Source organism: Taudactylus pleione, unplaced genomic scaffold (assembly GCF_031769625.1).
Source record: "Taudactylus pleione unplaced genomic scaffold, aTauple2 ptg000009l, whole genome shotgun sequence".
Lineage (NCBI taxonomy): Eukaryota > Metazoa > Chordata > Amphibia > Anura > Myobatrachidae > Taudactylus > Taudactylus pleione.
In genome coordinates this window covers 13,980,883-14,005,513 of record NW_028284412.1, presented here as the reverse complement: position 1 = coordinate 14,005,513, position 24,631 = coordinate 13,980,883, and the positions used below count along the sequence as shown (strand labels likewise).

Genomic DNA, 24,631 nt, shown 5'->3' with positions numbered 1-24,631 from the left:
CTCGCGTATTTTTGCTTTGCTCCAAACTCAGAATCAGCCCCTTATTATCTATGAGGGTGAGTCAAAAATTATCCGTACTCCAGTTATATTAAAACTTCTGTTGGCCGCATTGTGTTTTGACGCTTCCGTACTAGGTTGCCGTCTCCCCAGTCACTGCTGTGCAGGTTTGAACGTATTACGTTAGTTCATTTGTGACTGCGGTGCAAGAAAAATGGCTGCCCTACTTGTGATTTGTACAAAAGAAATGCAGCGTGCAGTGATTTGTTTTTTGTGGTCTGAGGGTGTATCTGGTGCCGAGATTTATTGAAGATTTTGTGCACAGTATGAAGAAAGTGGTTTGTCGCGAAGAAGTGTGTATGAATGGCTAGAGAAGTTCAAAGAAGGTCCCCACGCTGACCCACCCTGCCAGCGCAAACAAGACCAACTGTGCCACCATCACGGGGCACAGCCGCACCAGTAGCTGCAGCACAACAAGAACGGCCATCTAACCTGTCGCTGTATACCATCAGAGACTGCCGACCACCACCCCCAAATCGCAACGCCTACACAGGCACCTACCGGTAGGTAAGTTGTACAAATTGCGGGACGCCGCCACATCATCTATCCTTACCAGACTTCCACCTACACTGTGCCGGGCGTTAAGACTGTCGACCGAAGGTCCAGCAGGGACAACGTGCTGGTCCAGAACTGCACGGAAAAGGAGCCCCCTAAAAGGGTCTACCCACCTTCCCCCCCGTGCACCCATCCTGCTCTTCCCCCCACTGCTCCTGGGTCAATTACCCTCTAGTAGCATTGTGCCTACCTACCTTAAACCAATAAAATTACCTTCACCCAACACCACCGTCTACGTCTCTCTGTCATACAGATCACTCTTACCCAAGCACTTTACACACTGCCCCACCATATAGAGAGCGCGCCTTACCCAGCTTTTACCAAGGTCCCACAATTGTCAGCCATAAAGAAGGAGTCGGACGTCCGTCCACGTCCACGACTGATGAGAACATTGAGTGTGGACATGAACTGATTCTGTTGGATAGACGAGTGGCAGTCGATTATGTTGCAAATCATTAGCACTAAGAGGACGAAGATTCACACCTGATGAAGAGGTGGTACATTCGTGGATCGAAGCTTAGCCTAAAACATTTTTTAATGAGGGAATACAAAAGCTTGTTAACAGATGGACAAAGTGTATTTAAGAGCAAGAAGATTATGTCGAAAAATAATGTATTTGTCTGTTGACAAAGTTGATTCAAATTAATTCTATTGCCAGAGTGCGGATAATTTTTGACTCACCCTCGTATTCTAATATTATAAGAATGTTGTGTCTGTCTGTTTGTTCCAAGTTGGCGCAAAAGCTATTGAACTGATTTTCATGAAAACTCGATCCATCAAATTAAAGCTGAGCAATAAAAAAAACCAAAATTTATTGAGATCATCAGTGCAATAGATAGGTGTGACACCATGTGCGCAACCGGCAGTGGCTCCATTTTTCTATTTGCCCTGGGCTTCAATACCCTAGTTACGCCACTGGCAGCCGGTAATGGGTGGGGGAGAGGTGCTTTAGGCCCGCGTTCACTTGAATAGGAGAGACTACATAGTAGTCTGTTCACATGGCACACAGTGACATTGATGTGAGTGAAGGGGATGCTGCCACCAGTCTGTATAGTGCTGCTGGTCATGTGGGTCACTCCCGCAACAAGGCCCCTATGCAAAGCTATACAACTATAACACCCCAAACAAAAAAAATATTGTCAGAAGCGATTTCATCATGGACAAAGCCCTGTGCAACAGCTAGTATTGTTAGAAAGGCATTCTTCCCTAAAACAGAAAAGTATAGAATAATGTTATCCCATAAACCCTGCTCCATACTTGCTTACTCTCCTGGAAATTTTTGGAAACTCTCGAATTTGGGGAAGTTCTTCTGGGCTCCTGGGAGAATAGACAAGCCTACAGTGAAATGGGCAGGCATCATGATGGCGCGATTTGCTGTGAATCGCGTCCTCTTCATGGCGCCTCACTCACATCATTATGCAACAGGGGCACATTAAGCACCCCACACCTCACGCCTAGAACTTCCCCTCCTGGAAGGCACTATTAAAATGTAGGTAAGTATGCACTCAGATCAAGTACTAGAACAAAGTTATTAGCAGAGGCAAAGTGTCAGGTCTTGTGGAGGTGAATCAGGACTGCTGAGGTCAAATGACTTATTCTGGGGGGTGATATATTGGATAAAAAAGAAACATTTTTCTGTAGAGTGCTCCTTTAATTCAATTGCACAACACAATGAAGAAGAACAATCTGTTACAGTGTGTTGATGTGTTATTAGAGCACCAAAGGATCCATATGCACAGATTGAAACAGAATAGTAGAATAAAAGAACCAATGCAGTCAATCACATTTTGTTTTTTCAATTTTAAGTAATTGGGATGAGATTAAAATGCTGCATAAATTAAGAAATAATAAAAGCCATTAAATCTTGTGCAAAAACACTTACAGCTCTCTATCTCCAGGGTACAGTTCTGTTGGTCCAGGGGGTATCTTCGTAGATCCATCATGCAGGCAGCAGTGGTTGTTATTCTGTAGAACAAGAATAGGAAGTCAGCTTTGCCCACTGTTATACAAATACATTCTCTCCAAAACTTTTTGTTTATTTTTGGGGGCAATTGCTTTTTATTGTAATTATTACTGTTTTTAATTATATTATTTTGCTTTCAACCATGTGGTGTGATGAGGAACCTGTCAAGAGGTGATACTGTGTAATTTACACAAATGTATACAACAAAACAGATAGTGAGAAAATGACATCAAGCATAAAGAAAACGTGACATGCATTAAATATTATTGCTATAAACAGAATTAAGATATACCATAACAACAGCATTCAGAATAAAGTAATTGGTTCTGTGGATTTATTAATACAAACAGGAAAGTCATCTACGAAGTGCACCTGATGCACAACACAACATGACACTCGATTATCCACCTAGCACACAACAAAGTGCCTGGCTACATTCTCGTGGGAGCCTCCTCCACAAACTAGAAGCATTGCTCAATGAGAACTCTGCCAAACTGTAAATGTCAAGGTTCAACCTCCTACCTATTTAAAATACAGCTCAATTAAGCCTCAAGAGGGGACATGGGGGCTGTGTATTATTTCTTTGTTATAGGCGCAATTAATAGCAGTGCTGATCCAAAGAAAGGCAAAGGAACCCAAATGAAGGCATTCCTCAATTTAGCCACAGCTGTACAAGGGAGAAGAATCATATCTTTACCTCATATTATAATTTATCATACTAATAATGTATATTATTAATTATTAGATCAGATTTCTCCTAAGATAAAATTGCCCATCTACAAATAAAGAAAACCCACTTTTTTTGATTTGGCACAGAAATTATTTTTACATGCACAATGGGAATTTCCAGATACAAAGAGCTGGGTATGGACAAGGCTTTATGTAGGCCCTTAATGTTTTTGTACCTATTAATTAAGTCACCTGCATTTTCTAACACAAACACAGCCCATATATTTTTGGGACAGATGAAAATGGATGGATGGACGCCTAATTTTTGTTTAGTAAATCTACATAGCTCTTAATAAAAAGATTACCAAGGACAAAGCCTAATTCTGCACCCTGATACAACTTTAACCCATGAGTCTGAATATGGGACTCCTATAACTATCTCCTGACTTCTATCGTTTGACTGGTTAGCTATTTGTGTACATATTTCTCCTTAAGGTGCATATCCACTAGCAGATAGTGGAACAACAGTGCGATTACAACATTGTAATCGTACAGTCATACCTCATCCCCTGTAGTGCCTACACTGAACGATATGTCTTTCAGTGCAGGCACCCTCCCTCATCCCCGAACATGCCCAATCTGTCGTTATCGGCAGGTTGACCGGCATGTTCAGGCGATGTCGAAAACGACCAGCGTTGAACGATAACGATGCGATTGAACGATAATGATGTCGTTATCGTTCAATTGCTTATTTTAATTGCCTAGTGGATACACGGCATTAGTCCTGATATGCTTACATAATGTACAATCCTCTTATGGGGATAATATTAAATGTTTTGTAAAGTCCAAAGGAATATGGTCTAAGAGGATTATGTTGTCCTGATGTTGACAAATGCAAATATTAATCAATTATATTGCAGGACTTGCTTTGTAACTTTGGCCCTCATTCAGAGCCACTCGCAAGCGGCAGTACGCTCGTTCCGAGCGATGTTCGCACATCTGCGCATGCGTACGGTTTTTAGTACGCATGCGCGAACCAGTCAGTGCGGCCGAAAATCGTTGGTACGCAATATAGCGAGGGCCTGCTATTTTGAGTGACAGAATGAGGCGTATGTGGGTGGTAACAGGGGAAGGTGCTTGAAAACGGGGAGTGGAGATCCGAACGCAGGCGTGCTTAAAGGTCAAAACGGGCGTTTTAAGGGAGTGCATATTTAATACAGCAGCGTCATTGACCACGTCACTTGGTTTTTTTTAACTCAGAACTGCTCGCAAAATAGCGGTTGAAAACACCAACCACAAGAATAGCGAACAGTTCATACGCTGTACGATGTACTCGATTAATCTAATAAATAGCGGACATGACGTATGGTGCGTGCGGCCAGGAGGCGTTTTTATCAAATAAACGAGCGTATGTTTTGCTCGCTTGTTCAGACTTAGAGGTGGGAACAGACTGCAATTTGCGAACGGATCATTTGAATAGCCACCCCTTGTTTTTGAACGAACGACCACAAATAGCGAACGGCTCTGAATCAGGCCCTTTGTCCTCATAAAACTACTGAGATTTGTTTGTCATTTCCAATTCTTTATCAAACTATCCTGAGTCTCCTATTACATTTATTTTCTAAATTGTATGTTTTAGACTCCTTTCAAATACATTAGCAAGAGAAATACTATATAAAGGTTGCTTGTCCACAATTCTGTGAGCTTAATTTGTTCTCTTGATAAATATTTGCATGTCTTTTTTTCAGAGAGTTATAAAGGAAACAATATAATAAAGTGCATTTTACTGGCCTACAGTATAAGGGTGCTGCATAAGATTGTACATATATTTTCGTTTGTGTGTACTTTTCTGGCGAGGTCCACAAGGGGCATCATTTTAGGCATTGCAGGTTGAATGAAAGCAGGTTTACGAGCATGTGACGTGATGTTTGCAGATTTGTGCACATGATAGTTGGTTTCGGGATAGTTTTTCATACTCTTTTCAGTTCAATTTTCTGCATAATATAGTTAAACTGGTATGTGTTTTAAATACATTCCAATAGTGATTGGAAAATCAATATGCAAATACTGGGGAATTGTAGAGATTGTAGTCTGCAAATTAACTTCTGAAATAATTCCTGATTCACCCCAAATTTGACAGATAATTATCACCCGCTGTAGAATGTCGCCAAATGAAGTTCAAGGAATGTAACAAAGCAAATCAGCAACTTTTAATAATTGACAGATATCTATAGTATTATTTATAATAGTACCTTACAGCTTCTTGGACATTTATTCATCCTGGAGTCTACTAGGGGAGTATTAGCCTACTGTATATTAGGAATCGGTATGTAATGCCGGCTGTCAGGGTGCCTCCTGTCATAATACCGATAGCGGCATCCCGATGGTTGTTATCCTTACAGTATACTTACCCTCCCCCCTTCTCCCCCTAACCCTCCCTTCTTGTAGCCTAACCCTAACCATCACCACCCCACACCCTAACCTTCCCCATTAGTGCCTAAACCTAAGTTTCCCCCTTTTGTGCCTAAGCCCCCCAGTGGTGCCTGTCCCAAACCCTCCCCCCTATTGGTGTATGACCCTAACCTCCCCCCCAAAACCTAACTCTAACTCCGCTATGCTACCTAAACCTAACCCGACCCCCTCGCGGCTAACACTAAGGGCGCCTCGGACTTACCTTGTTCGGGCTGGCATCCTTCTGGATTCTGGCGACGGGATTAAGATAGGTGTCGGTATTTTGACACTTATCTTAAGTTCCTTGTCGGGCTTCCAGCGTCAGGATTGAGGCCAGCAGCTTCGAGGCTGCCGGTGTCATAACTACATCGCGTATGTTCAACCATACTCTACAGTTGCTATACAGTTTAGACTGCCTCATTTACATTTTACCTTTTTTCCATCAACATGCTGACTGTGACTGGTGCAGAACTTCAGAATTTGTGTTCATATTTTTTATCTATGTCGGTGTACATATACCCAAAAAATACATTCTCAGGTTAACACAAATGCAGTGACTTGTCATAAGCATAAACAGCCGAGCATCTTTATGTTCAAAATGTGTGCCTTATTTATATAAATAAACCAACCGGGAGTGACAAAACTACTTTGCTGTTTTGATCTGATCAATTTGACGTGCAAAATTTGTATATCTGTGTGCTACTGAGGCTAGGGGGCTTATGTAATAGTGTGCGAGCTTGTGCCACTGCAGGAATACATGTGAATGTTCTCGTATGTTTAAAGCGGCAATCATTTTAAAGGCAAAACCAAGCTTGCCGTCAAAATGATTGCTGCTTTACTAATATGGGAACACTCACATGTATTCCAGCAGCCAGGGCCGGCGCTTGGCTTCCCTGCGCCCAGCGCAGTCCCATGCTGCACTGCCGTTTACCCAATAATGCCAGCGGGAGGGTGGGGGCAGGGTTTTCCGCCAGAGCCAGCCATGTGATGGTGAGTTCAGGCATGGCCGCGCTCTGGGCCATGGCCCTGCTAGCCTGTGCCTAGAGCCTCCACACTGCCTGCAGTGACACAAGCTTGCACCCTATTACAAAAGCCCCTAAATATATGTACAAAGTGCTGCAACACAGTAGGCATGGCTTTTTCTACGACTTTGCACTTGTTTAAAACTAATTCCTGTACACTTTCAGTGGTGTTTTGCTGCGTCTGTGATGTGAATAAAAAACAAAATATAAAGAAAGAGATGGTACACTACACCTCACTGAGCTTCTCAGTCGCACCTGTGTCTTGCATAGTATGGCATATAGACACTAGGTGTATGAGGACACATCTGTACCACAAACAATTAATTACAATCTTATGGTGCATACACACGATCAGATTTTTTCTTCAGATATGGACGATAACGATTTAAAAATCGTTCAGTCGTTCATATCTGAAGGAAAATCGTTCATATCTGACATGCCTGAACGATGGACGATCAACGATGCGCGTTCCCGTTTGTCAGATAACGATATCTGACATCTGATGGGTTTGCAGTCAGACTTGGACGATCCCATTCATTTTAATGCAGTCAAAAATCGTTCAATCGTTCAAATCGTTCAAAACTTTGGTCAAATCGTCCAAATCGTTCAAATCGTTTAATCGTTCAGTCGTTCATCTGACAAATCTGACAAGTCTGACAAATCTGACCGTGTGTACGCTCCATAAGTCTGTGAAATTTGAATAAAACACTGACTGGTGCAAAACAGAATGTTTTCTTGTACTAGACATTATCACCATTAAATATTTAGGAGTAGAAATACCCAAACAATAACAAATTCAACTAGTTTCATTTTAACAACACACTGCCTGGTGCAAAACCGAATATTTTCCTCTACTCATTAGCGCCATTATGATATGATGTACACATACGCCAGGCACTCTATTGTAATCTCAACCTGTGTATTTTTAACAACACATTGACTAGCACAAATGCAAATTGTCAAAGTTATCTTCAGCAAAATTTACTATCTAGAATTAGAAATCATCAAGCAATTCATTTTAATTCCATTATATTTGTTAAAACAGTATAAGCAGAAAATGTTTACTGCATTTGAAAGGGAGTAAATACTTGCCCATTGCAGCGAAAAAAAAAACTCTTTACCTGAATTCAATTATGCTCTAATCCCTGGCTACACTATGGGAGGATTTCAATTAGCAGCAGGATATACCCCGCAGCTAATTGATTGTGCCACGTGGGGAAAAGCTTTTCAACTAATTATCCTTTTCCCCACGTTGTAAACCAGGGGTTAATGCACACTCAACCATTGATTCTGCGTAAAGTGCAGAATCAATGGGTTTCCCAGCGCTTTAAAATGCAGAATCTGCACTTGCAGTTCCTGAGGGGGGGGATGCGGATGGTTAGAGAAGGGGGGAGGCAGAGACTGAAGTGACCCAGTGTATGCCAGGTCCATTATACTTGTGCTAATAACAGTCTAAGGATGAGATGCACTAAATGGAAAATGCGATAAAAACCCCATTTTCCATATGCACTAATGTGTGGCCACCGGGGTCCCGATACGGAGGGTAATGCCAGCTTTCGCTGGCGTTACCCTATAGAAGCCTATGGGCTTCTACCGCATCGCGCTGGTATGAGGGATCCCAGCATGCCCATCGGCCGCCACGTCACTCTGCGCATTCGCAGATGGACTTCCGGTTCATAAACCAGGAATTCCACGGGGTTGCGCGGATTGCAGAGGACAGCTGTTATCGGAAGAGCTGTCCTTTCCTGTACTGATTGCATATGCGTTCAGTACAAATGCGGTGTGTGGCGGTAAGTAGCGCACTATGTTAGTGCATCCCGCCCAAGGTGAGTTAAATAAAAAAACATTCAGAAAAGTTTTAGCTGTGGCTTTGGAGAGCAAATGAGATTTTTGTCATGTTTAGCAACATAAACTTAAGCATGTCTAGCTTTAAAAAAAAGGTGACTGCTATAGGGAAATATAGCATCAATAGGGGTTTTGTTAACATTCTACAGCAGGGTTTCTCAAATCCGATCCTCAAGTACCACCAACAGGTCATGTTTTGTGGATTTCTAGTGCGTTAATAATTATCCCATCTGCTTCCACAGACAGAAAACCTCAAAACATGACCTATTGGGAATACTTCTGGGTTCTCTGCAGGTATTACCCTAACACTATGATCCAGTTTATTTTATTTACAATTAGGGTCCCTTTTTAGAAAACTTCTGATATCCCACTAACATAAAGTATTGTAGGCAGCTCAATGGATGTTACATAAAAACTCGGAATGTTACCAACATTAGATTTAACAACAGCACCATGTTTCCATAGAGTACGTAAATTCCAGGTCATTTACTAGAAATCTATTTAGATTTCTATAAATTGTGTTTAAAAACATATCATTATAATACTTAGGGGTCTATTACTAAGCAGTGTTAGGAGACGGAGTGAAAAGTGATAAGTCTGTGATAAGGAGCCAGCCAATCAGCTCCCAACTGCCATCTCACAGGCGGTGTTTGAAAAATGACAGTTGGGAGCTGATTGGCTGGCACCTTATCACAGACTTATCACTTTTCACTCTGTGTCCTAACACTGCTTAGTAACTAGACCCCTTAGTCTTTGTCTTAAAAAACAAGAATAAAAATCTGCATGAACGCAACCCAATAGAATAGAGGTAGTGTGTAGGTAGGTGTGTTATTAAGATTGAATGTATTCTTGTGATTAAGGACCCCATTCAGAGTCGGTCAAAGCGGCCGCACGGTCGTATGGGAAAAGGGGCCGGATATGCAAATGATTCCCTCGCAAGTTGCGTCCATAAGTTCTGATCGGTAGCTGGCCGACCAAGGGGAGGAAGCGGCCGGAAGACAAAAAAATACGCCCCCTTCTCGTACGCATTACACGTCATCTCCGGGCATATAAGGATTAATCGAGACCATCGAGAACCATCGGAACTGGTCGTAGAGCTTAAGGTTGACCATACCCTCTCTTAATCTCTACGATCATGTCAGTGTAAAAACCTCCCATGTCACATGTGCCATTACGCTACTTTGTTAATTATGCACTCCCATAAACCGTATGCACTCCCAGAAAACGCTGTTTGCATAATTAGGCATGCCTGCGTCCGGATCTCCATTCCCCCGTTTTCAAGCACCTTCCCCTGTTACCACCCACAAACGCCTCAATCTGTCACTCAAACTACCGACCTGGCTGTGTTCAAGGAGAGAGAAATTTCTGATCGTAGCGGCTAGTTTGCGCACGCGCATTGCGAACTTTACGCATGCGCAGTATAGCGAACATCGGTGGCGTACAACCGTGCGGCCGCTTCGACCGACTCTGAATGAGGTCCTAAGTTTCAAAACACTAAACTAAAGCATGTAATAATATTGTGAAAATTTTATAGAAAGATCAAACAAATAATCATAGCAGTGATGACAATACCGTTGTTAAAATGTCTATTCCTTTTTTCTTTGAAATCTATACGTGGTACCTTCATTTTTAAAGTACTACACAAAATGACCCAAGGTCAGCTTAGGACAAATCAATATCTTAAGTGGATATTATAGTTAAAACATATCAACGGCAACACCGGCAATCCCCATAGTTGTGTGTAGCAAACAATATACAACCAAGTTTTCAGCAAGAACAGCAAGCCGCAAATTGTGAATAAAATAACAATTTACCAAGTCTTTTCAAAAAATATGAGACTGTGCTGTCAAGCTCCAGACAATGCGTGCGAGCCATATATACTCAGACCTCATCACATGAAGCAATCTCAATAATATTGTACTTGGGACAATAACTACATCATCACCACCCACTGTATGCTTTCCTGAATTCCCAAACACCTTATGTCACACTGTACATGTACCTAAAGTCACTCAATTGTATTCCAAAAAAGTACAATTAAACCCTGCTGGTTTCTGTTACAAAAACAATTCCCACATTCTTAGCCATACATTTTGAAACAGAATTGTAATGTTTAGTTTTTTTGTTTTTTTTAATATATAATGTATTATTTTAAACATGGCCAAACAAATGTTGGGTGGGGTAAGAGGTGGAGCATATGGAAGAAGTAACATAAAAAGAGAAAATACATAGAATCATGTAACCATTGTAAACAGATACCATTTGAAACATAAATATACAAATTAAAACAGTATAGCCACCAAAGATAAGAAGGATATGTAATATAGGCAACAAAGGGTCCAAAGTTCAGTAGTATGAATTGGAGAACTTCTATCTCAGCCTCCTGTTGTTCAAATAAGGTTACAAAGTTCAAGTAAAAAAATAAATAAAGTAAACAGCTATTGCTATATTTATGAAGCGGCGGCATTTGTTAGCGGCTGATTGTGCAACGATAGTGTGTCTTAGTATATGCCACGACGGAATAGCGCCACAGCCAGTGGGCATCTCAGTAGGCTTATAAACGGTTGTGGAATTAGCATACAAGGTTACGGGAAAAGACACAGCTGTCACCATGTCTGTATGCACCTCTGAATCAGGTCTTTAGTCCGTTATGTGTGTCAACAAGAAGACACTTTTTGCCATCTGTCTTTAAATGTCCATTTGCATCCTATGGCTTTTATCCCTGCTGCCCGTTAAGTGAGTATCCAGGTCTGGTTGTCAGGCATGGACTCCACTTTCTCTTCAGCTAGCCCTGTCCATCTTCTGAAAGATAAGATATATTTACCAGAATGTTTGTTTATGTATACTAATTCAACTTGCTTTGTATGAGAGGGATACTAGTGGCTTACCCTGGTTTTCCATTGCTGAACACAGTAATTGGCTTTCTGTTCTTGACTGTGTGCTGTCACTCATGGTGCCCATCAAAGTACTGAACTTAATTATTTGTTCAAAAGATGTAGGGGCCTATGTATCAAGTTTTTTTTTCCATAAAATTATGTAGAAATTGCAGTTTATGAATACATTTATGAATTGTTCCTATGTACTAATTAATACAAGAAATTTTACAGAAATCTGTCAGAGTGCTAATTACAGTAGCACTGCAGATCGCAGTCCCTATTATTATCAATGGGGACTATGATCTTTGCCCTATGTACCAAACTCCAAAAAGCAAAGTTTTTCACAGTTTGGCCCTGGTAGTTCTCATCATCTTCAGATGGTGTAAGCTGCTTTAAGCCTATGGAGGCTTAGGAGTAGGAGATCTTCCAATCTCTCTCCCGCAGCCTCCGGATGGCGGCGGTAGCTGACACTGTGCGAATGCGCAGTGGCAGCTTCCACAAGAGAAGTCTTTCACAATTGTGAATGACTTTAGCAATATACCGGGGATTTAACTAGCAGGGAAAGTGGTTACCGCAAACACTGTCACTGCGATTTCTCCTTAATTTTCTTTCTTTTAATAATCTCTGATTCAGTGGATTTATGATGTCTAAGTATGTTAGAATGTATATATCTGAACATCCACTTTTGTATGGGGATATGGAGAAGATGTGGGCCATTGAGTTCCCAATCATGTTGGCAGCTTCCTGTCATCTGAGTACAGTGGCTCTTCTTCATAACAATTATACAGTAGCTTTAACAAGTATGATTGTTAAGGAAGCTAAATCTCATACATTTTAATTTAACTATATTTAGCATGAATATTCAATATCTCTCCCTATCCTAAACCTAACCCTCCCTCACCGGAGCCTAACCCTAACCTCCCCCCCCCCAGTGCCTAAACCTAACCTCCCCGCACCCTAAACCTAACCCTCCCCCTTTAGTGTCTAACCCTAACCTTCTCTCTAGTACCTAACCCTAACCTTCCCCCTAACCCCGCTACTTACCTTCGGGATTACGGCGATCGGGATGCCAGTGCCAGGATTCTGACAGGTGTCATGATTTAGGCGCTGACATTCTGACTGCCAGAATCCCCTCTGTCGGTATTTTAACCACATCCCGCTGAGACATACCCAAATTTTGATACCAAATTTTAAAATGTCCACTAAAGGCTTCACTTGCAACTGAAACACTCTTTAGACCTGGCCACAAAATGATTAGCTGCAAGGCTTCGTTTCTATTGTTACATTTGTGCTTTCTATTAGCATTGTTAATACAAACAGAATTCAAAACAATAGCGTTCCCGCTAGGCTGTTTTAGCGGGGGCGCGGCGCCCTGCCCTCTTTCTGGAAGGCAAAAAGCGCCCTGCCCTCCAGAAGGAGGGCAAAAAGCGCCCTGCCCTAACAGCCTGCGGGAACCGTCTTCACCCGCAGGTCACAGTGTCCCGCGGGTGAAGAAATGTGCGGTGACCCGGTCACCGCCGGAGAATAGACGCCGGGCGCATGCGCCCGGCATCTATTCTCCCTGTCTGCAGGGCTTGGGGGCTGCCCGGCGTGTCCGTAAGTGCCGGGCACGCCCCCAAGAGTGACGAAAAGGGGACGCGTCTTATAGACACGCCCCCTTTTTGATGACCACGCCCCTTCTCGGTCGCGCGCGCACGGACATGCCCTCTCTAGCTCCGGCGCCCTGCCTCCCGCCGGATCTAGAGGGAACACTAAAACAATGTATCAGAATATGGAAACCATAGTTTCCAATGACCCCTTATCCAATGATCTTACTTGCTTTCAGAAGATTTGCTGCAGAATTGTGGTTTTATAAGTGATTCATGCTTCATTCAATGGGGTAGATTTACTAAAGCTTCTTAAAATGAAAAGTGGTGGTGTTGCCCTTAGCAACCAAATCAGATCCTAGCTATCATTTCTATATTGCATCCTAGAAAATTATAGAATCTGATTGGTTGCAATGGTAACACCAACACTTTCCATTTTAGAAGATTTAGTAAATCTATGCCAGTGTGTTTATTGGAGAGCACATTGAAGCAATGGAGTAACCTATAATAACCTCCCAAGCATAAGTAACACAACTACATGTCAATCACATTTACATTTGACATGTGACTTCACTGAGGTGTTTAAGCACAAATTGGTAACGACACATTTTTATTCGACCCTTGCCGTAACATGGCATGCCTGCATACTGTACCTCCCAATATTATGAATGTTAGAATCGGGATATGGAGCTTTGCCAGCGACATGTTGGGAATGTGGCTGCGTCATAGTGAGCAGGGCTACACCACTAGTGAGAGTGCACATCTGTACTGCTAGGATACCTAAAACCTCCTTCCACTACTTATAAAATGCTCTTGACTTGCCTGGTTTAAAACTTGTTGCACATGATAACGCTGCTCCAGCCAATCTGCTCCAAACTTTCATCTGTTTGAAAAATGACAGTTGGGAGCTGATTGGCTTGAGCACCATTTATCATACGCAACGACTTTTAAAACTTGTTACGTATGATAAAACTTGTTGATAAATGAGCACCCTAGCTTGAGGGGGTCAATGCAGAGTTGACCGATAGTCCATTTTGCAGACGGATCTTGCATTATTTAGTACTGCACAAGCGAACTAATCTATGAGTCGTATGTATCTCAATCACATATCCGTTTGTGGATGAATCGGTACAATTTGGTTGAAATGGGTTGTTTGCATGTAGGTTAGAGTAAGGGAGAGTGATTTGTCGATGCGTATGTGGACTATGCAAAGTTGTATGTACGCAGAGCTCTATCTGGTTTAAGGCAGATCTCTGGCAACAAGGACAGGCCTGATACAAGTGCACACTGATAATGATAACAGCTATAAAACAAAGCCTACGGGTAGGAGTCGTGCAGCTCGGTATACAGGCAAAACTTCATATCTGGTTCTGTGTACGCAATGTGAGTATAATCATGGCCGACTTACGTTCAACTCTGCATCTGATTCTTAGCAAAATCAGGTTGCAAAGCACAGACGGTGTAATGGTTAGCATTACTGTCTCACAGCACTGAGGTCTTGGGTTCGATTCCCACTATGGCCTTAACTATGTGGTGTTTGTATATTCTCCCTGTGCTTGCATGGGTTTCCTCCGGGTACTCTGGTTTCCGCCCACATTCCAAAAACATACTGGTAGGTTAATTGGCTCTGAACAAAAAGGAACCCGAGTGTGTTTGTGTTTGTACATGTGATAGGGAACATAGATTTTAAGCTCCACTGGGGCAAGGACTGATGTGAATGGCCAAATATTCTCTGTAAAGCGCTGCAAAATATGTGTACGCTATATAAATAAAGCAGAGACTGAGGAGGGTGCAAATTTACTAGACGTGCACAGATTTGAAGTTGTGAGAGGTCTCATCCTATTTGTATGATGTATGCAGGGTGTATTTTCCATACATGCTTAATACTGTATAACAGAAAATTGCATTTGCATTCTATGAATCACAACATGCTGTAGTTTATTGAGATGCAAATATACACTGTTTAGCTGCAACTCCAAATGTGTCCATGAATTGTATTTATGTTGCCCATTGTCGTGCATAAATGATGATGCTTATTCAGAGATGATCAGAAAACGACCAACCACCAATTTCTGTAAGACAAACTGCATGCAAAAATAGCATATTTCAGCCAAAACACATCACGAGATGCATCCAGATCTACATTTGCAGTATACTTACCTGGCTTATGCTCACACTCTAGCAGATTTTTAAAAAATCACCTCCTAATAGGCATATATACCTCTTTCTGCAGGTCAGCAGGAGCTACATTTGGGTAAATATGCCTTACATTACACTTGCTTAAGCTGGGTACAGACTAGACGATGTGTGTACCCAGCGATAGCAGATGCGATGGCACAATATATTGGGCGGTCCATACACACTGCACGATCTGGTGTATGACCGCCCAATATGTATCGTTCCTCAGCCGCATCCAGAGACATGGCGTGCAACTCTGCATAAGGGCAAATATCCGTACTAAGGGCCTGATTCAGACCCGGTCGCAAGGCTGCGTTCGCACGCAGCCTGCTGATGTTTGCAATCTGCGCATGCGTGCGCGAACCAGTCACTGATGTGGAAGCGTTTGCAGCCATTACACAAACGCTCCGCAAGTATGAGCGACAGGACGTGCCGTTTTTGGGTGGTGACAGGGGGTGGTCGATAGTAATGGGGGTGTGGTGATGCGAATGCAGGCGTGTCTGTGCATTTAAATGCCATTCAGGGGCGTGCATAATTAAGACGCATCATCAGCATACACGTCACATAGCTGAATTACACACAGCAGCACTCTCAGTGCTTGCGGTAGGGTATGGTCAGCCACAAGTGCTGAGTATGGGTCCGAAGTCAGCTGACGTTACCAATTGTTTAATACACTTCCTGGAGATGACGTCTGTTACTAAGGGAAAGTGGGTGTCTTATGTCAGGCTGGTGGGCGTCTAATTTCATAACGCGTTCGCAAGGCGAAACATAGTGGGCGTGCTAATGTCTTGCTAGCGATCGCAGGATTTGCATACTTTGACCGCTGACGGCTGTGAACGCAGCCTCGCGACCGTGTTTGAATCAGGCCCTTATTTCCATGTGCGCAATGTGGCTGCAGTGCATTCATCTCTGCTTCTGTGTCTATGAAGTTCTTACAATGTACGGAAGTTCTTAATACAAGGGAAAAAACTGCATGAAGCCTAAGTGTGTATTCAAATCTATCAGATGTTTCTATGATACCACTGCAGACCAAGCTATGGTAGAAGCCAACCTTTTTTGTTTTTCTCTTCTATTTCTTTTTACAATATGAATGATCAGTTTCATTCCAAGTGGATGTGGTTTCTATGGAAACAAGGAGAAAGAGGATCAGGGAGGGAGAACATACAAATGGTAGGCAGGGTGAGTAAATACAGGAGGAAGGGGTGAGCGAGTTAAGGATAAGCTGTGAAAAAGAGGGATTAAAAAAAAGCACAAATAGAAAATTGAGGGGAATAGTAGATAAGTATATGCGGAACACTGACACCTATGCATTGCTTGTCTGCAATATTTATTCCATGTGCTAAATATATCTCTACACTGCTCATTGTGGATACTGCTATAGATAGATATTGCATGCTCTCATATATACATAAAAAAACACAGAAGGAAAATAAAACCAATTAAGCAGACACCCTAAATTGTTTAGATGAAATATTTTCTAGATGTTTTTTAATTATATTTATTTTTTAACTACTTGACTAAAAGCATACAACATCCCTATAAGCACACAACATTGTTATTCAGCCTGTTACATATATAAATGGTTTGTACGTCATAGATAAAGGAGATAAACAATAATAACAAGTATAGCCTTTCTAACTTCTCTATGTAATAGAGTAAAACCCAGAATCTCTGAATATGGTGGGCAGGATTACCCGTGAGGTTCTGTGCAGATTACCTTTCCATATGTTATGTCATTAATGATGCAGATTACCTTTCCATATGTTATGTCATTAATGATGCAGATTACCTTTCCATATGTTATGTCATTAATGATCTTCACTCTCCCCTATGGGATGTGAGCAAAATTGAGCGACGTTGTCATTACAAAAATTAATGTTCTGTGTGCATAAACATAATGCACAATGCTAGCATGGAACCTCTCCGCCTAATTGTTCACACCCAAAGTATTTTATAGTGGAGTCTCTCAACCTCAGAAAGTTGTAAGTGAATGTTGGAGGAAAAATTGCAAATTACATCCAACACACTAAAATTTCTAAAAATATTTAAATATTTTGGAACATGGAATATATGTTGTAGCATAAACAATTGAATTCAATAAAAGCTGGGTACACACCTATATCTGCAGATGATAATGTTTATACATATTGAACAACCATCATCTTCCATCTATCCACGGGACTCGCTGGCTGGGGGACGTGCGCGACTCCCTCCCAGCGGCTGCCGCTGCAAGTGTATGCAGTCAGCTGATCGCTCGTACACACAGCATAATGGGATGATATATCTGCTATCGACTGTGCAGCACAGCCAACGCGATATGTCTGTGAACAACGTCGTTCACAGACATATCGCTGGTACACACTGGCCCGACAGGTATACGATATATTGGCCTATGAATTAATCGGCCAATATATCTGCCAGTGTGTACCCAGCATAATTCTTAGTAATGTCCTCAATGTCATTGCTTAGGTGTTTAATATCACACCGTTCCAGAAGCACAATCTTCCCTAAGTAACTCTTTCCCAATAACAGATTCACCTCACAACATACATTTAAGGCTACTTGACAGCAATACTAAGATCTGCTCTAGCATAGGGACAATCTGGCAGCAAATCAGAGTTACTACTATTCATTTTGATTCGCTACCAAACTGACCTCACTGACGAATGGCAAGGTCCCAAACCCCACAGCCAGTGTGATGACGATGAGACCCAGTATAAAATACATACAGGGGATATGGGACAAAAATAACAGTAGTATACAGCATCTGCATACATCAGTAGTACCCTGTATATTTCCTACATGTTGGGTATCAATAGGCTAGGCCGGCGGTTCTCAAACTGTGGGTCGTGACCCCAAAGTGGGTTGCAACCATCTCAGCATGGGGTCACAAGTGCCACCCACCATTCGCAAGCAGAAATGCAGAGCGCCTGCAGCGATGCAAGATTCGCTGACACTTGTTGTTAGAAGAGCCTCGGTTTCTCATCAGATAGCCGCTGAGCACTAGGACCCAGTGGCTCTTCCCTGAGGTGAGACTTCCAAACTGTGCCTTCTGCGCATGCGCGGCTCCCCTTCACATCTTTCTTTCTCTGTCTGTCCTCCATTGCGGATGTGAAATGAGTGACTACAACTATGCTGGAGTATATAGACCTTTTAGTTCCACAATACCACCACCGCATACTATATTAGAGATCCCTCTTCCATCACTGTGCAAAAGCCAGCATACTTTGTGCATACACCTGGCACACCACAACAACCAGCATAACCCTAAAGTTCCTGGCTGCAACTCGGAATCCTATCAAAATGTACCTGCTGTTTGGCCTGTGTTATTCTGTTCCTGTTTTTATCTGGTTAAGAGCCTAGGACACTGCACCACAGCCAGCATTGCACATAGTGGGGACCGACCTACAGCCCCCAGCCACAGCCAGCACAATTTTATAGAAAAAAAGGGGAGTAAGTGAAATGAGGGAGTGATAGGAATAGAAATATAAATGCAATTATAGGCAGAAAAATAGACAGTAAGTGGGATGCTTGACATTGGGCACCTAACACATTCTGCACACTTGCAGTGCTGAATCAGCCCCAATGTACTTCAATGCTGCGATTCCATATGCAGTGAACTTGCAAATATATGCTAATGACTCAGTCACCGTCTTGTGCACGGAGACACCCACCTCCGGGATCTCACGTCTGCAAGCAAAAACATCGGAATCATTGGTCACACATTGAACCTCTGAGCAACCCTATGCTTCTCTCAGAATGATTCGCAAAGGGTCACTAGGGCATACCCAGAAAACATTCCAGTCATGCCTGCATCTCTATAGCCACCGCATGTACCTCCCCCAAATGCTGACTAGCTGTCATTCACTTTGCGAATAAATCCTCTCTGCCCTAATGGGGAGTAGAGAGTAGAAAAAAATGTAAAGAGAAGCACCTGAGGGAAGAGGTCCCTGCTCATGAGAGCTTACATTCTAAGGGGAGGGGCAGACAGACAGGCGTGACACAGAAGGGGAAGATAGGAAGGAAAGAGCATGAGGTGGGTTAGGATGAGTGCTAAAAGGCCTTGATGAAGTAGTGGGTCTTGAGAGAGAGAGAGAATAAGGATAGAGGGGAGAGATATAATGAAGTGAAATTACAACAGGCAGGTTTGGATTAAGCCTTCCGGGGGCCCCGAGGCACTCAAGACAGGGGTCCCTCTCCCTCTTGTCAGCACCGTCAACACTAGCTGTGCCCACTGTGTGCCCCCCCCCCACACCTCCATGAGGCAGCAGCACAGGTCCTACCAGCACTGCTGCAGCCAGGGCACTCATATATATATCCAGAGGAAGGGCTTCCTGGGTAAAATTTCTCCCTGACACACTCCGCTGTGAGGTCTGACCAGGACCCCAACCACTCCATTACGCATCCCAAACTAATTGACACCCTTCTGTGAAGTTTTTATCCAAATCCATCCAGTAGAAGGCCCAGAACAGTCTCCGCTGGTCAAAGTTCTGCCCAGAGTACACCATTGGGAGCTCTGACCAGAACCTTAACCCCATAGTATGTCTTCTGGGATCCAATGAAACTACTCTAGTTTTCGTTCAAATTATGTGATGTCGTCTAAATCCATCCAGTGGAAGGCCCAGAACAGGCTCCCTGGGTCGAAGTTCTGCCTGGCGCACTCTTGCCGTGAGGTCCGATTGGGACCCCAACCAATCCATTTGGCATCCCAGACCAATTGCCACCCGTCTGTGAAGTTTTCATCCAAATCCATACAGTGGAAGGCCCAGAATAGGCTTACGGGGTCAAAGTTCTGGCCAGCATCCCCGGGTCAAGGTTCTGCCCAGCGTACACCACCGGGAGGTCCGACTGGGACATCAACCCCCTAGTATATCTTCTGGGGTCCAATGTTACCACTCTGTAAAGTTTTCGTAGAAATGTATCCAGTGGAAGACTCAGAACAGACTTCCCAGGTCAAAGTTCTTCCCAGCGTACACCAACGGGAGATCTGACCGGGACCTTAACCCCTATAAAACCTAGCCAGGATCCAGGATCCAAATTTACCACGTTGTGTTGGTTTTATCCCAATCGGTGCAGGGGTGTCCGAATGCATAGCTGGACAGATAAACAAATAAACAACCCAACCAACAGATCACTGAATTTTATATAAGATATTTATAAGTTGTGCCCTTATATTAAGGCTGAATAAAAAAGGGGGGCATGGTGTTTAAGGGGCTACACCTCAAAAGCTATTGGAGGTACCGAGCTGAAATTTGACAGGGACGGGTAGAACTGTCTCTCGGTGCTGCATGCCAGGGCATACAATTAAAAAATTTAGGGATGAGCGGGTTCGGATTTCCCCCCCCGAACCGAGATGGGAACAGAGTCCGGCTCAGGTTTTCCCGCCAGACTCGGTTCCCAGAACGAGGCAAAACGTCATCATCCCGCTGTCGGATTCTCGCGGGTTTTGGATTCTATAAAGGTCCCGTGACCGCCGCCATTTTTCATTCCAGCTGTGGAGCGTACAGAGGGAGGGAGCTGGGAGCTGTTGGCTACTGTTGTATCACTGTGTTAAACGAACTTATAATAAAGTACTTATATTAAATACATTACATACTGGGTGGGCTGGCTACTGCGAAGAGGGAGGGAGCTGGGAGCTGTTGCTGATGCTGACCATAGGGGCTGGCTGGCTACTGTTGTCCATATACATAGGGGCTGGCTGGCTACTGTTGTCCATATAGGGGCTGGCTATTGCCCTGTCCATAAGGGCTGGCTGTCTGTCTGTAGTGCTGTGTTGTCCAGGGGGTGCTCTGTCCTTCAGGGGTGCTCTCTTCACCCACCCCCAGTGTGGAAAAAAAAAAAAAATTCTGTGTGTGTGTTAGCCACACCTTTCATTGGTGTAGGTGCGCAGGGGTGCTGTGCTCCTGTCTGTCAAGGGGCTGCTGCCCAAATATTAAATAATTTTTACAGGGGCTGCCCTGTGTGGTGTAGGGGTAAGCTGCCCTTCATCCAAATCATTTTTACAGGGGCTGTCCTGTGTGGTGTAAGCTGCCCTTCATCCAAATCATTTTTACAGGGTCTGTAATGTGTGGTGTAAGCTGCCCTTCATCCAAATCATTTTTACAGGGGCTGTCCTGTGTGGTGTAAGCTGCCCTTCATCCAAATCATTTTTACAGGGGCTGTCCTGTGTGGTGTAAGCTGCCCTTCATCCAAATCATTTTTACAGGGGCTGTCCTGTGTGGTGTAAGCTGCCCTTAATCCAACTCATTTTTACAGGGGCTGTCCTGTGTGGTGTAAGCTGCCCTTCATCCAAATAATTTTTACAGGGGCTGTAATGTGTGGTGTAAGCTGCCCTTCATCCAAATCATTTTTACAGGGGCTGCCCTGTGTGGTGTAAGCTGCCCTTCATCCAACTCATTTTTACAGGGGCTGTAATGTGTGGTGTAAGCTGCCCTTCATCCAAATCATTTTTACAGGGGCTGTAATGTGTGGTGTAAGCTGCCCTTCATCCAAATAATTTTTACAGGGGCTGCCCTGTGTGGTGTAAGCTGCCCTTCATCCAAATAATTTTTACAGGGGCTGTCCTGTGTAGTGTACACTGCACTTCATCCAAATCATTTTTACAGGGGCTGTAATGTGTGGTGTAAGCTGCCCTTCATCCAAATAATTTTTACAGGGGCTGCCCTGTGTGGTGTAAGCTGCCCTTCATCCAAATAATTTTTACAGGGGCTGTCCTGTGTAGTGTACACTGCCCTTCTTCCAAATAATTTTTACAGGGGCTGCCCTGTGTGGTGTAAGCTGCTCTTCATCCAAATAATTTTTACAGGGGCTGTCCTGTGTGGTGTAAGCTCACCTTCATCCAAATCATTTTTACAGGGGCTGCTCTGTGTAGTGTAAGCTGCCCTTCATCCAAATTTTTTTTACAGGGGCTGACCTTTGTGGTGTAGGGGTACGCTGCCCTTTGCCCTGTGTATATTCACTCCAAATAAAAAGAGGTTATTTAATTCATCCAAATCATTTTTACAGGGGCTGCTCTGTGTGGTGTAGGGGTACACTGCCCTGTGCCCTGTGTATATTCATTCCAAATAAAAAGGGGTTATTTAATTAATCCAAATAATTTTGACAGGGGCTGCCCTGTGTAGTGTAGGGGTACACTGCCCTGTGTGCCACCCACTTGTGTCGCTTAGCATAGACATCCAGCTACCTCGGTGCAACCTTTCGGCTTAAAAACAATATTGTGAGGTGTGAGGTGTTCAGAATAGACTGGAAATGAGTGGAAATGAATGTTATTGAGGTTAATAATAGCGTAGAAACAAAAAAAAAACAAATTCTGTGATTTTAACTGTTTTTATGCTTTTTAAAAAAAAAATACAGATCCAAAACCAAAACCCGGAAGGGTGGTTTTGGCAAAACCAATCCAGATCCAAAACACAAAGATCCAGATCCAAAACTAAAACACAAAACACGATAAGTGGCCGGTGCACACCTATAAAAAAAATGAGGATTTGGGAGTAATTTAAAGTTCCAACTGTCAGTTTTTTCTGACACTCTCAATTAGGACCACTTTTCTGCCGTTCTCTACGGGGGATTTTAGAGAAGGCATAACTCAGGGTAGGGGGCGCATTTAGACTTGGGGTTTGTTTTATTAGGTAGCTGTTGTTCCAGGGTAGCGCCTTTTGGAGTTTAGGTAATTGAGAAAGTTACAGTTTTGAAACTAATACCTCACAATTGCGCCATTATAGAGATAATATATATATATATATATATATATATTTAATTATAGAGATTCAACTTGTTGCGCAGCCACAGTAGGTGCCTTCAGCAGGTGTACTCACTGTGGCTTCACTTGGGTGCACCAAGATGGCTGGCCAGTGCGGGGGGTAGAGGCTGTGGGACCCGGGGGAAAGTAGCTACAGCCGGGCCCAGGTGGTGGAGGGTAGCGGGCGTTAGAAGAGGCGGTGTGGTCGGAGGTAAGGGCTGCGGGACCCGGCGACGGTGGCGGCAGACAGATGCACGGATCTGGTTAATACAGGGGGACCCTACATATTTTTTTCACCTTTAATTCCAGAACCAGGACCGGCTCAGAGCCCATTGCTGGTTGCGTTTAATACAGGGGACCCCTACATCGTTTGTACCCTGTATTTTGGCAACCAGGATTGGTTCTGAAAAGCCCGATGCTGTGCCTTATACGGGGGGCCCCTACGTTGTTTCTCCCCTGTATTTAGCACAACCAAGGCTGGTTGTTTCTTTTTGAGGGGGGCCACACGTTTTGTTTTTTTTAAATATACTTTTATTCATATTTTTAAACACAGATGCATGGACTGATCCATCCATGCATCTGTGTCTATTTCATTTTTTTCTTTCAGATGCAAGCCACACGGATAGCACTGATCCGTGCGTGCATCTCTGAATCATTTATTTTTCACAGATGCCTGCATCATGGATCTCACTGATCTGTATATGCAGTCAGCTATCTTTAGATCTTGCACGACAGTTCCTAAGTCAAAATGTGCTGTTTAAGCACCATATCGTGTCCTGGAGTGCCGGGGAGTGTTGAAAGGAAATTGTTTACGATATCGCATCGTGAGCACATCGTTCCATGTGTAAGGGTCTTAAGAAGCAGTTTAGGGCTGAGACTATCAGCGCCAGTGAGCCAGCAATGAAATGGGCATGGAAGCAACCTTAAGTTACTTTAGCAGTTCTCACCATTGAAGTCAATGACAGTACTAAGGGCCTGATTCAGACCTGCTCGCGAGCGCTATGAGCTCGCAAGCGGGTCGATGGTGACCCAGTGCGCATGCGCACGACGGAGCCGACTCCATCATGCACATGCGCGAGACCTGGATAGCGACGGGCAAATCGTCGCTCCGAGTCTCGTATCAAAGTGGGCGTGCTGTCGATGTTGAGTGACAGCACGCCCCCTTTGGTGGGTGGGCCGGGGGAGTGGCTGCCCAAACGGAGGCGTTCCCATGTGAACGCCTCCGTTTGGGGGCGGACCCACTGACATCACGAGTCAGTGGGAAAGATTTCGGCTCTGTGAGAGCCAAAATCTCTCTGGGGCTTGCGGCAACGAGACCCTACCACCCTACCACAAGGGTCTCGTCGCAAGCCCGATGGTCAAGACCATCGCGACCATCTTCCTGGCCGCTCGCTATAGCTGTGGTCACCCACAGCTATGCGAACGGCCGGAAGGCCGTTCTAAAAAACAGGAAGGCCGGCCCTGATTCAGAGCGAGCGCTCTGTCAGAGCGTCCGGCTCTGAATCAGGGCCTAGGTTCGCTGGTCTGCGTAACTTCATTTTTTTTTTGACAAGCCCGTGGATGCTACATGGCACGAAGAGGACGTGAACCACGCATAGGGGGAGGTGAGTATGGATTTTTTTTACAGGTACCCTATGGATTCCTACTGGACAAGGGAACGTGATGGCTTCAGGGATACATAGCGTGTGTGC

At 43.7% G+C, this 24,631-nt stretch overlaps 1 protein-coding gene across 2 annotated transcripts in view; it reads right to left on the bottom strand.

Moving 5' to 3' along the window:
• The window catches only part of LOC148542784 (gamma-aminobutyric acid receptor subunit beta-4), a 366,337-nt gene that overhangs the window by 71,293 nt on the left and 270,413 nt on the right, over positions 1–24,631 (bottom strand). For both annotated transcript variants that reach the window (XM_088466801.1, XM_088466809.1), the window contains one exon: positions 2,495–2,577. In XM_088466801.1, the coding sequence (XP_088322927.1) occupies positions 2,495–2,577 (83 nt within the window). The remainder of the gene's footprint in view (positions 1–2,494; positions 2,578–24,631) is intronic.